Source organism: Chlamydotis macqueenii, chromosome 2, assembly GCF_036417535.1.
Source record: "Chlamydotis macqueenii isolate bChlMac1 chromosome 2, bChlMac1.mat, whole genome shotgun sequence".
NCBI classification, from domain to species: domain Eukaryota; kingdom Metazoa; phylum Chordata; class Aves; order Otidiformes; family Otididae; genus Chlamydotis; species Chlamydotis macqueenii.
This window is the reverse complement of record NC_141557.1, coordinates 27,108,715-27,122,615: the sequence shown is the minus strand read 5'-3', so window position 1 is coordinate 27,122,615 and position 13,901 is coordinate 27,108,715. Positions and strand designations below refer to the sequence as shown.

The 13,901-nt window shown below is 41.4% G+C and overlaps 1 protein-coding gene across 2 annotated transcripts in view; it reads right to left on the bottom strand.

The window, feature by feature from the left end:
- UMAD1 (UBAP1-MVB12-associated (UMA) domain containing 1) overlaps positions 1 to 13,849 on the bottom strand; it is a 79,962-nt gene extending 66,113 nt beyond the window's left edge. Inside the window, exons 1-2 of one of the 2 annotated variants that reach the window (XM_086742565.1) lie at positions 13,821 to 13,849; positions 6,229 to 6,341 (exon numbers count right to left, since the gene is read on the bottom strand). In XM_086742565.1, coding sequence (XP_086598691.1) covers positions 6,229 to 6,310 — 82 coding nt within the window. In that variant the 5' untranslated portion in view covers positions 6,311 to 6,341; positions 13,821 to 13,849. Of the gene's footprint in view, positions 1 to 6,228; positions 6,342 to 8,658; positions 8,904 to 13,820 lie in introns of those variants that run through there. The other variant, XM_086742566.1, reaches the window with a different exon arrangement.
- Between the last annotated feature and the right edge of the window lie 52 nt (positions 13,850 to 13,901).

Sequence of the window (13,901 nt, the reverse complement as noted above, 5' to 3'; positions counted from 1 at the left end):
CCTCTTTCTTGTAGGCCCCCTTGAGGTACTGGAAGACCGCTATCAGGTCTCCCCGGAGCCTCCTCTTCTGCAGGCTGAACAGCCCCAACTCTCTCAGCCTGTCCTCATAAGAGAGGTGCTCCAGCCCTTTTATCATCTTCGTGGCCCTCCTCTGGACCTTCTCCAACTGGTCCATGTCCTTCTTGTGTTGGGGGCTCCAGAACTGGACATAGTACTCCAGGTGGGGTCTCACCAGGGCAGAGTAGAGGGGGAGAATCACCTCCCTCGACCTGCTGGCCACGCTTCTCTTGATGCAGCCCAGGATGCAGTTGGCCTTCTGGGCCGCAAAGGCGCATTGCCTGCTCATGTTAAGCTTCTCATCCACCAGCACTCCCAAGTCCTTCTCCTCAGGGCTGCTCTCAATCCATTCCCCGCCCAGCCTGTATTTGTGCCTGGGATTGCCATGACCCAGGTGCAGGACCTTGCACTTGGCCTGGTTGAACTTCATGAGGTTGGCACGGGCCCACCTCTCCAGCCTGTCAAGGTCCCTCTGGATGGCATCCCTCCCTTCCAGCGTGTCAACGGCACCACACAACTTGGTGTCGTTGGCGAACTTGCTGAGGGTGCACTCTATCCCACTGTCCATGTCGCCGACAAAGATGTTGAACAGGGCCGGGCCCAGCACGGACCCCCTGAGGGACGCCACTCGTGACCGGTCTCCACATGGACATTGAGCCGTTGACCACCACTCTCTGAGTGCGGCCATCCAGCCAACTCCTTATCCACCGAGTGGTCCGTCCATCAAACCCATGTCTCTCTAGTTTAGAGAGAAGGATGTCATGCGGGACAGTGTCAAAAGCTTCGCACAAGTCCAGGTAGATGATGTCAGTTGCTCGTCCCTTGTCCACCGATGCCGTCACCCCGTCATAGAAGGCCACCAAATTGGTCAGGCACGATATGCCCTTGGTGAAGCCATGTTGGCTGTCACCAACCACCTCCTTGCTCTCCACGTGCCTTAGCATGGTTTCCAGGAGAATCTGCTCCATGACCTTGCCAGGTACAGAGGTGAGGCTGACCGGCCTGTAGTTACCTGTTCCTGACTTTTTCACAGCATGTAGTAGTGATGAATTCTACAACACCTTGCTTCTCACAAAAAAAAAAATCCTGAACTTTCCACCTTTCATCTAACATCAGTTCTCCTTTCTTAATAAGAAATATTTGCCTTATACTGTACTTCATCTCACAGGATGAAAAACAGTAGTTCCCAGCTCCTTTTCTGTGAGGTTTCAGATGTCGGTGCAAGCCTGACCACATTTGTTCTGCAGAGCTCCTTCTCTTCAGACATCAACATTGAAACAGAAGGTATAGGTTGGTTAATTCCATAGATCCAAGACTCACTTAAATACCACACGTCCTTCTCCTTATTGGGAAGAGATATCAAAACACTTAATTTCTTATGTTTATGACTATTTATGTTCTCTTCAGAGAAAATATACCAGGAAAAAATCATACTTGCTCCAAGAGCAAGAAGGATAACAGCTGCTAATCCAGAATTTGCTTACTAGTTCTATATGGCCTCCAAACCTAGGGAAGCACAGTAGGGAAAAGGGAGGTTTACAAAGCAGGAGCATATCTTCATTGTAAAAATCCTGCCAAACCTTCTCACCATGGCCACAGCTTCCCTGCATCTCTGACAGTCACTCCACTCTGACGAGAATCTCATGCCTGTCCATTTTTCCTTGGGTACTTACTCTTGAAACTTTGAAAAACTCTACAGCAAAATTGCTGGATGTCATAAAACAACCATCAGGTGACAGAGAAGTGCTCCCTGTAAGTCAATAACAATACTCCTTACCACCTGTTAGAGGTCTGCACCTGAGGCTGAAAACAGAGCTCTGAAGTAACAGCCATTGGTCATCTTTGAAAATCCATGTTAATTTACATCTAAAAAAAATGAAACAGGAAGCTGTCCTAAGTTCAAGGAAGAAACAGAAGTTAAATATGTCTACAAATCAGGTTTATCAGCACCAGCAACTGAATCGCTTCTCCAAGCCATTTACTCCATCTAAATTTACAACATAAAAAGAGAAAACAAAACAACTCTCAAATCCGGGAAGCAGATTGGTCTTTAAAACACAATTTAAAAGTAAACAAAGCAGACCTGAACTAAGGCATGGTCAAAGGCTCAGATCAAGAGCTTCTCATAGAATCATGCTGCCTCCAGATGCTAGTGACAGGCAACACAACCATCCTGGCTGTTGGGCCCAGAGTGCACCACTGGGGTCAGCAGCCCCTTCCCCAGCCCTGGGTGTTTGGCTGTCAGTGCTCATGGCTGGCACTGACACAGTGCAGCCTGAACACTTCCATCGGGGTCCAGGCAAAGAGTTGCGAGAGAAGCCTCATCTCAAGTCCTTGCATGAGCCACCCTGCAAGGATGTCTGCACCTGTCCGCGCACATTGATGACCCCAACCCAACTTCCTGGCCTGGCCCCTGATCTGCCATGTTTGGCAATTGCTGGACTCTCAGCTGACCCTGGTCACCATCACCAGACTTGCTCTGCTGTCCTTGTTCAGGTAGGTGGGACCACACCTCTCATCAGTGAGGTCTCTGCCCAAGACCCTGCCCTCTGTGCACCCTCACTCAGCTACAGGCTCGCCTGCCTGGTGGAGCCAACAACCCTTGCTGCCCCCTCACACTGGCTTACTTCAAATTTTTCTGGAAAAGTAATCAAGACCCTGCACATCAGCATCTTAAACTAAGCCTGAAAACAAAATTAACAGTTAGCAGTGTTTTTTAAAGAGCACATACAGAACAATATTCTAAGTGATTTTTTTTTTTTTTTGTAAACAGTGAGGGTGATGGACACTGCAATAGGCTACCCAGAAAAGTTGTGTTCAAAGCCAGGTAGGACAGGGCTTTGACCAACACGATACAGTGAAAGATGTCCCCGCCTATGGCAGGCAGGTTGGACTAGATGATCTATAAAGGTCCCTTCCAACCAATTCTATCATTCTATGAGATTTCAGTTGCCTTCAAGCAAAAAATACTCACCACCCATCCCAGTGGAACTGGCAGCACCATATGGATGTCTGCAGAGTTTCTCATCTTCTTCCCAAACACACACGGGAAGCAGCATACCTGTCTCAGTTTTTCAATTCCTGAACTAGCAGTCGCATACATCTGAAGGGAGATTTTTAGCTGTGTGCCAAACCAAAGTGCTAGCACTAACCTGTCGTCTTCTCTATGGCTAGCAGCAGTAGGAATGGATGGTAGGCTGGAATTTATTTTATATAACAAAAGCCACAAAACATAAGAAATTCCTTAAAAATTAATACTCTTCAGGATACCCAAGCTGAAAGCTTACTTGTTTTCTGAATTCTGGCATTCAGAATGTTAATTTTACAAACAATTTGTGATGATCAGGCAAACCCCGGAAACATTTCCCATATATCTACAATCATTTCACTCTTCAAAACAAATCACGTGTTGTGCATATTTCATAAGCCTCTTTTCCCTTTTCAGAATAATAGTTCTGCTTATTACAGAACGAGCACCACTTTTACAGCTTTATGAACAGATGAGATAACCAGTATCTGGAAAATAAGTGAACTGGTAGTTAGACACAAAAATGCTTTAGTCCCTGGTGGAAAACTACATTTTGTATCTATTTTGTAGAGAGTGAATGACGAATTATTTTTCCTGACACCCACACATGCAGTATTTGCCCCAAAAGCTAAAATAGAGAATTTCTTTCAGCTACTATGCTGCAAAGTTGGTTTTGTTGCTGTCATCGTTTTTATGAGTCATCTTTCTAGTCAAAGAATAGATATTCAGATGTTAAAATTCCAAATGCATTTCTACTCTACAAGCAAAAGTAGATTTAAAATATCGCAATATATAACAGGACTTGGAGGAGTTATGAAAAAAATAGAAAGCAAAAAAATAATCCTTAAGATTTGATAGGGTTGATAGCTCTGACGGATCTTCCTCAATAAAATGATGAACCTTCTTCACTCTTTTCCAAATATCAGATGACACAGAAAGAAATTAAAATAATTAAATATTGTTAGGAAAAGAACACTTAATTATCTACATTTAATTGTAATGCTAAGTACTCTCACTATATTACTGATTAGACTTCTTTTATACTTTAATGGACATGGCACTTGATTCTTTCTTGATAAGTTTCATTCAGACTTCCAGTAAGATTCCTGGCTGCCTTTATCAGTGGTGCATGGTGTGAACAGCCTTGCAAGGGATTTGTGAAGACAAGCTCTCCTGATCACAACTTTGGAAATCAGGAGCAAGGATCCCCTGAGGATGTATTTTTCCTCTTCTTTATCCAGGAAAGAAAGCAAAGCACTTCCTCCCCTGTCCACAGGATATCAGCAAAATAGGCTTTTTGTTCTTATACACTTTGAATGAAAGACTGGGTTTAGGAATCAACTAAAACATAAGAAATTAAATTCTTACTTTCTTCAAGAGTGTTCACTACCTACAGCAGTATGCACACCAATGGTCCTACAATCTTCCTGAGATTTGTTAAAGACATTTAGTGGTGGTACTCTAGAATATTTTATACCTAAGTTTTTACTTCCATCTCAGTAATAATAAAGTAACTAGCAGAATAGCTAGGTGTTATGTTTCTGTGGGGTTTTTTGGACTGCCAGTATTCCTAGACAAACAAAACTTCTAGATAAGTATCCACTTAAGTGCTGACTTGTAATTCTGCAAGTACATCCATCTAGCAAGACAGTGACATACTCCACTGACGAGGCTGACAGCAATTCTTTTGCCCAGTAAAAGTTAGTTAAGATGAAATTACAGTCCATTTCATTGCAGTTTGTTAAATTAAATTCTGTCTCAGCAAAAAACAATAATAAACAGAAATAAAATAAGAGAAGATTCAAGCAAAATTGATAGTTCTTAATTTTATATTTAACAGGTTAATGTAATATGAATTTATATAAACAAAGTTTAAATAGTCACTGACAGCACTTCAGGAAAGAGTAATGAAGCTAAACTGAATGCAGAATCAGGACCAGCAACTGTGGGACATAAGCAATGTCCGGGTCCAGAACACTCTGCCAGTTACAGAATTTCAAACTCTAAATGGTCTCCAGACTTTTTTGCGACGATGATGTGTCTCCTTTGACCCTTCTGCAATGCCAGTGCTGAAGTGATTTGATGTAGCTATCAAAACCAGTGCAGATGAACAAAATCTAGTGGAAAACAACCATTAAACATGACCAGACAGTCACAGATGTGAAACCAAACCTACTGTAACAACTGGTAGGTAGTTGGGAATATTTGTTTTAATGGAGAACGCTATTACAAAGAATGTAAGTAAGTTCTCCTCAGAAGGAGTTCCAACAGTCTCTCGCATTGCTAGATCTTGATAATCTAGAGGCTTTCACAACTTGAAAATGCCGAAGAAGTAATACTTAAATGGAGAAACACTGTAAGATTCCTGATAAGAACAAGTCAGTAAATCAGAGCAGGAGAAGCTGAATATTGATGATGACAGATTTACAAGGAGGAAAACACAAATTTTCAAAACTGAAAAAAGAAAAGGATCAGTTACAGCATGACAGCAATAAATTCTTTATCTTGTACACACTTGCGCTATCCTACAAGACTGTGAAAGAGCTTGATTAAAACTGCAAATTTAGACAGTTCACAGATGAGTTCGCTTCAAATCGATTTTTGAGCAACAAAAACACTTCAAAAACCCTGAATTGCTTAATTTTCATCAAACTAAGCAAGAGTCAGATTCTGAGACAGGACATCTACACTCGCTGTGTGACTAGAAATACACAGATGCTTCTTGGCTTCTAATATAAAAAGACTTTGGGGGGTAACACTAAAAGAAAGAATCTGAAAAAAGCCAGTCCTCTAACAACTGCAATAAGATATTCTCTTCCCACAACTCTAATCATAAAGCTATAAGCCTCAACTTTGAGCTTTCTTGTTTTGTAAGGACATAAATTCTCTTTGCCCACAATATGAGAGAAAAACAAGAAACTACATTTTCAATCCTCTTGGATAAGAGTTTGTACCTATGTAAATAAAACTTCAGCTATTTAGTCCAAATGATGAGACTAGGAATATAAACTCCTTCAAGAAAAGTAAGAATTCTGAACAATTTATCATGGTTTCTCTTAACAGTTCATTTGGTCTAAGCATCTCAAAGGAATTTTTACATTTCAAAGATGGTAAGAATCACTTCATACAGGAGCACCACTTACCCACAATAACAAATCCATCTGCTTCTCTTTCTGGCACTGTAACCTTCTTTGAATCTTGACTTTTTCGGAAGAAGCTGAACATAGCCTCTTTTTTTTTTCTTCTAAGTTGTTATCTAAAATGAAGACAAAACACAGTCAATAAATATAAGATAACAGAATTTACCACAAGAACTTCACACCACGCCAAAGGCTACATACATGGTATGTATACAGCTTAATCTTTCTCACCAGATTTTAAATATCAGGCATTTGTATGTCACACAGATTACCTGTCAATGTAGCAATTGACTTCTGTAGGCAAAAAGACAGTAAAGTATAAAAGGCTTTTCTATAAAGTTATGAATAGAGTGGAACCACTAAAGACACCTCTAAACATCAGCATTTTTAAAGGGAAGTGGAAGAAGGAAACTCCCTTCAACATTTATCCTGCATTTATCCATATTTTTCCTGCTACTTCGAATTGTTGTTACACAAACTTTCTCATCAGAGTTAGTTCTAAAGCATCTAAACTTTGAAGCCCAAAACACGACCTTATAGAAAATGCAGCTTTACAATGCAGGAATACTCAAATGAAGCAAATTGCACTAGAGATTTTCAGTCTTAAGTGTCTGTGCATCAATTAAAAAGACCAACCCATCCACCCTTACAATATTAGCATACTGCCTATTTTCATTTTTCTCGTTTACAATCTTAGAGACAGCTTAACACTTGGGTGTATTTGATTAACAGTTACCACTGATTCCCTTAAAATAAACTGCAACCAGATCACATGTTGCAAATTTTTCATAAGAATAATTCATTAAAAGAATCGTCCAAATCAGCTAAGAACTCTGAGTTCACAACAGCTAGAATGAAACAAGGAAACAATTATATTAGTGGGATAAAAACATTAACTGCAAAAGATTATGCTCAGTAGCTCTTCTCTTGCAAGACTGGAAGATAATGAAGCAATTCTGAATACCTTAAGAAGGACAAATTAATATGAAAAACCTCACAAGCATTAGCCGAAAGATAGGTATTTGGGCCAGCTTTTACAAAATTAAGTCCTATGAACCACTCCAAAAACATAGATACATCATGAAACATTCTTCTAAGCAAATTCTCTAATTATTCTAAACTTTAAGATGTAGACTCAAGGAAGTTTCTCTTCTTCCAAGAAAAGTCCTAAGAAAAGCTTTATGAAGAAGTGCTACTCTTGTGAAGAACAACCAACAGAACCACACAAAGCACATATTCACAGGTTCAGCTTATTGAGAAGACTATCGATGCTTTCTATTTTCTACCTAAATGCCACCACTGTATGCAGCAACTGAGAGCCTCCCCAGCCTCCTGTTGCAACAGCAGCTCCGTCTGTAGCACTGGGACAATGAGAAAAGGAAAGAGGCACAGCAGCAGCAGTCTTGCTTGCCTTCAGCCCCTGAGGGCTGAACTCAGACCACTGGACAATGCCAACCTATGGAGTAGCCTGTGGTCTGGCTGAAACACACTGTGTGCCAAACGCAGAGAGGAAGGTCTAAAGAAAGGTACATGAAGCTCTTCTCTACTAAAATACCAATATAAAATTGGGAAAAGTGGAATAATGTAATTTCAAGTTTGAAGTAAGAGTTTGAGAAGCAGAATCCTGATTTACTTTGCAGAAACCAACATTTAATGGAGAAGGGACTGACAAACGGATAGTAATGTCTAATAGACACCTCCAACAGAGGAAAGGAGCCCAGCCTAAAGAAAAGAGTCAAGCTTCGGTAACATTATTTCACACTAAATTTAACAAAGAAGAATCTTTAGAAGGTGAGAAAGAGCGCTATCATGTAGTATTTAGATTAAAAAAAAAAAAAAAAGAAAAAAAGAAAGATAAAAATTTTGGATTAAAGATTTGCCCACTTCTGACCCAAATATTCATGGTACCATAAGCAAGACTTTTCCTGCCCCTAGCCAGTGAGCTGTAGCAATTAACTGCACAATCAGCACTGACTATTCACCAGACATAAACTGCCTATGCTTGTAACTATTGTGCTGTTACAAGCGATAGCAAACACTTACATACTTCAGATCACAGAAACTCCTATATGAAGTGTAAGCACTGGCTTTCAGGAGCAGTATACAAATAGAACACGGCAAAAGCAGCCATGATTCAAAGCATGGCCTGATACCCAAGATTTAAAAGACTGAATACCTCGCAGGCTGGCCAGCTACTGCTTGCTTATGCTGACACAGTGCAATTTCTAGCAACCAGATAAACTACACTGATGTACAAAAGAACAGAACAAATCATCCAGTGCCAGGTATGCAGTAATTAAAAAAAAAAAAATTACTTATCTGCACTTTATTCTTTTTTGCTTATTTTCCTACCTTACCATGTGAAATACTGGCATTTCCAGTTCCGTGGAGATTACACAGTAGAAACTCCTAATTATCTCATTTATTCCTTACCTTCCCCCACACCCAGGCTCAACACATGGCGCCAGCAGCATATTCCTTTTTCAGCCCTCAGGGAATAAGTCTTCTCCTGCTACCAATTAGGGTTGTCAGTCCCATAGCTCAAGTGGTAAAAACCTGTGCTGTAATGCTCAAGAGTCAGGTTTCTGCTCCGATGATGTATGAAGGAAAGGCAGTTGTGGAACAGTTTAAAATGCAATTTTACCTTCATCCTAAGTGTGCAACAACAAGAAGCAAAATCAACTTGATGTGTAAAATCTAACAGCTTTGGTAGAGCCCGATTCCAGTCAGCCACTTCAGGTGCCAGAGCTGCAGTTGCTCCACTCACATTTTTTTCTCTTTGAGATCTGCATTATTGTACAGTTTTCAGCTCTATCACATAGTGTTCCCCTTCCCTACTTTCTTGCACAAAGAAAAGCATCTTAATCAGTACACAAGTGGCACAAAAGAGTTGTATAGGAAACCATGCATTTTAATTCAGAGTAAATTAACAATTAGTACAATTTGATCTAGCCAAATTAATGTTACAAGCACTTGCACATACTAGATTTTTTTCCTTTCATTGACAGAAGGCAGCCTGAGTATCCCATTTTTTTCTAAATCTCACAAAATTCATCCTGTCTACATATATGAGGGTGGATCTTTACTTCGTAGTTTTCAGCTTCTGAAGTAGCTTTGACTCAATTCCACTGCCAATTCTGTATTTCTCAAACAGAAAACAAACAAAAAAAACCCCCACACATCCTTTTGCTTGAAGCAGAAAACCAAACAAAGCTAACAAAAGTACCGCCTAAGCTCAGTTCTTATGCTGTTAAAGCCACTGGTCCAGCATGTGTTGTATTTTGTGATTGTGAATGTTGGGGAGGTGGGAAGAAATTCACGTATTGAAAAGACTAACGTGCTCAGTGAGGCTGTTTCCTTCTCTGGGTGTTCACCACTTAGAAACAAAACCTGTGTTTGTAGATCTTGCAGGTCTGCGTGACCGATGCGCAGGAAGGAGCTCGCCAACTACTCCATACAGTATTTCTGTACTTTTGCTGAACACAACATTAAATTTAAACTAAATAACAAAGAAAGACTAACAAAATAGGAGGGGGGCACAGAAACAAAAATTAGAGCTGTATGCAGTATAGGATAAGTAAAGGAAAAGCTGTAGACAGGCAATACTGGGACATTTGTGATATTTGTTCTCTTAAGAATTTTATCAATTGTGGTACTTCAAAAGTAAACATAAATCTCTTTAGCAACGGGAAATGCAACCACTAAATTTTTTGAATTACATGTTAAAAACAGAACAAAGTCCCTGTCCAACAAAGAAACACAGAGTTGAATGGAAACACTCGTGCTCTTGAAGATAAGAACACAGTTTAAGCACTTGCAGAGTCAGGCTGGAGTTGTACTACTTGTAGATAAGATGAGGTTTCAGTTAACGAAAGCTGAGAACAACCAGTTTTTGCACAAGTTCCATTTCAGAGTAAAAATTAAATTTGAAGTTTGTGGACCTGGATGCATGGTCTCACAGACTAGAGAAAAAAAGCACTTAGCTGTGTTTTTTTTAAAAGCTGTCAGCACAAAATCACAGAAAATAACACCCGCCATTCAGAGACAGTACCACGCTCCTGCAGTAATTTCTCCTGTATAGCACAGCACTTTTCCCTTCCAGATGGGATTAATTTTATTTCTATAGGAGACTTGAAATTGAATTCACTGCCTAAAGATAAAAATCTCCCTTGGTAGGAACATGCAATTCCCTTCTCCTCATGTTTCCCCCTCACCAAAAAGTGAATACAATTTTTTCTTTCTCCAATCTCAATCGCTAACAGTTAAGAGTAATGTTTTTAGAAACTGCTTCAGTCATTAGCAAGTAATACCCTACAAACTATAGCAATTCTGTGAGGCTGCAAGAAATATTTTGTCTTTCTGTGAGGCTCGGAGAACATACACGCAATTGGATAAAGATGAGTTACAGAGCTGCACAAAGGGGTTAATTTATTCCTCCTGCATTTTGTCAGTCTCCTTTGACAAGAAGTATGGGTGACCTTTGAGCCAAACCAATATGTTATATCCAATAAAATTCTTCTGTTCAATGAAGATCCTAGCATATTTAGCATTACTTTTTCAGGTTTTTCCTGCATATTCACAAGTGACAGGAGGAGAACGGTAAATTAACATTAAAAACACCAAAGATGCAGACTAAGATAAAGCGAGGATGCTCAGGAATACAGCAAAGTAGAATTGCAGTGGCACTGCCGGTAATTACATAAATGATGAAATGAGGTCAGAACAAGATACAAAACTGACCTCAAAGAAAGAAGCAGAATAATTTCACATGTAGCAGTTGAAACTATATAAACTACAGAAGGAGAAAAAAGAGAGCATCAGAACAATTTTCTCTTCCATATTAGCATCTGCTGTGATTCACCAATAAAGTAGCAATAAGAAAAAGACCAAGATGTTTACAGCCCTGTACAGCCCTGCTTATGACAGGAAAACAACCAGTTTAAGAGTCAAGAACATGCATGTCAAAAAGATTTCTCTGTGATACCAAAAGAACAGTTTAAAAGCTCTTGGCCTAGTGTAAGGCCTATTGAAGAAGAATAAAAAATATGACAGATAATTTCTTTTATCTGGCATTAACTTTAGTCATATTCCTTTAGTTTGTGCTTCTTGAAAGCAGAAGAAAGGAAAGTAAATGTCAAGAGAAACACAAACACAAAAAAGGATATACATATAACAAAACATTGACGAAGACTTTTTTACTTACATAAAATGTGAATATTTAAAGTTTTTATAAAATTTAAGGGAAGCAGAAATACCAAGAACTATGCAACTCAAATTACTAGAGTATAAAAACACTTGAAGATGCTGAATCGTAAAAAGCAACCACAATCAAGTCAGACAATAAAAGCATAGGTGACAAAGGCAAAGTCAGGAGTGAAATAACAGTACTCAAACTGATGTCAACATCAACCCTGAAGAGGAAAGAAAATACTAAAATATAAAGCTAGATGTTTATCAGATGTAATACACAATAGGTTGAAACCTACTTCTCTCCCTGCAAACAGTTCTCGTTTGACTGCAAAACTTAAAGAGCAGCTAAGCAAATACTGACATGTATTTGTAAGAACTTCTACAATGCGTTTTTCTAAGAGCTGACCCTTCAAACGTGGCAGACAAATAGCCCTAGAAGAGGCACTTTGCAGCAGCCTGCTGTATCTTGCTCCAATTTTTACATTTATGAGATCGCTCCTTTAAAATCTCTGAGGATACGCTAAGGAGATGAGGATATTCTCTTGCAAATAAACTACTGAAAAGGTGAATGGCGTAGTGACACTGAGATGACAACAACCAGCTACACCCCATTGAAGATATAATCCCACAGCACTCCCCTTCCCGGCCACGTGCTGGTTCTGCACAGCTTCTGGTGGCAGCTTGCTTCCATGGCAAGCTGGTTCAGCTTGCTGAGCCATCACAATGCTAACCCAGGCAACTAACAAACACGGCTTTGTGCTGGTTAGCAAGGTGAACTAACCAGCGACTGGTTAGAAGAGACGGTCAGCACATAGGCAGTGTTGGGATCACCCTTTTAAGCCAGAGCAGTTAGATTTTCTCAAACATTTCCTGAAACACCAGTCCTGGAAATGAAAAGGAAATCACAGGACGGCTAAGGTTGGAAGGAACCTTCAGAGATCATCCTGGCCGACCCCCTGCTTAAGCAGGGCCCCCTAGAGCTGGTTGTCCAGAATCATGTTCAGACAGCTTTTCAGTATCTCCAAGGATGGAGACTTCACAGCCTCCCTGAACAACCTGTGCCAGTGCTCAGTCACTCTCACAAAGAAAAAGTGTTTCCTGTTGTTCAGAAGGAGCTTCCTGTGTTTCAGTTGGTGCCCATTGCCTCTGGTCCTGTAACTGGGCACCACTGAAAAGAGGCTGGCTCCGTCCTCTTTGCACCCTCCCTTCAGGTATTTATGCACGTTCATAAGATCCCCTCTGAGCCACAGGAACCTCTCCACACAAGGAGAGGACACATGGAAGAGGGCAAGACGTGGTAAGAGCGCCATGTCCAGATGCTAGCTCTGTCTCACATCCGTCAGTCGCTCTAACCCTGAGGATGGAGTGTAGGCTTTTAATGATGAAATTAAATTAACAGAACAGAAAAGAACAGAATAGTTCAGATTGAAGGGGCCTACAACAATCACCTAGTCCAACTGCCTGACAAGTTCAGGGCTGACCAAAAGTTAAAGTATGTTATTAAGGGCATTGTCCAAAAGCCTCTTAAACACTGACAGGCTTGGGGCATCGACCACCTCTCTAGGAAGCCTGTTCCAGTGTTTGACCACCCTCTCTGTAAAGAAACGCTTCCTAATGTCCAGCATAAACCTCCCCTGGCGCAGCTTTGAACCATTCCCACACATCCTGTCACTGGATAACAGGGAGAGGAGACTGGCACCTCCCTCTCCACTTCCCCTCCTCAGGAAGCTGTCGACATAAAAGAGGTCGCCCCTCAGCCTCCTTTTCTCCAAACTAGACAAACCCAGAGTCCTCAGCCACTCGTCACAGGACGTGCCTTCCAGCCCTTTCATCAGCTTTGATGCCCTCCTCTGGATGTAACTGTAGTGCACAGAACTGCATACAGTCCTCAAGGTGAGGCCGCACCAATGTCAAATACAGTGGGATAATCACCTCTTTTGACTGGCTGGCTATGCTGTGTTTGATGCACCCCTGGATGCCGTTTGCCCTCTTGGCTGCAGGACACGCTGCTGACTTCTACCGAGCTTACTGTCAACCAGCACCCCCAGATCCCTTTCTGCAGGGCAGCTCTCCAGCTACTCCTCTCCCACTTTATACTGGTGTCTGTAGAAATACGTGGTTATCCCAGCAGTAACACGCAACGTTTTGAGTACCGACTCCGGCCTGTAAAACAAGCGAGGGTTAACAGATCGGTGATGGGAGCGCTTGGCTTGGGCAGCTGAGGGCGAGTATCCAAAGGGAGAGGGAAAACAGCCGTTAGGGGAAGAGAAAATACGGGGTAACTTAAGAGAAAAAGATTAATTCACAGGATAGGGCTGGAAGGGGCTGGCCTCCCCGCCGCGGCCACACACGCCCCGCTGTCACCCCCCAACCGACCGCCCGATGCCGCCGCCGCCGCCACTCACCAACTGCCGCCTCCACTTCCGGGGTCGCGTCAGGCGAAGCGGAAGTCCCGCCCCGATGCTGTCCCCCTCCACCCAATCCCC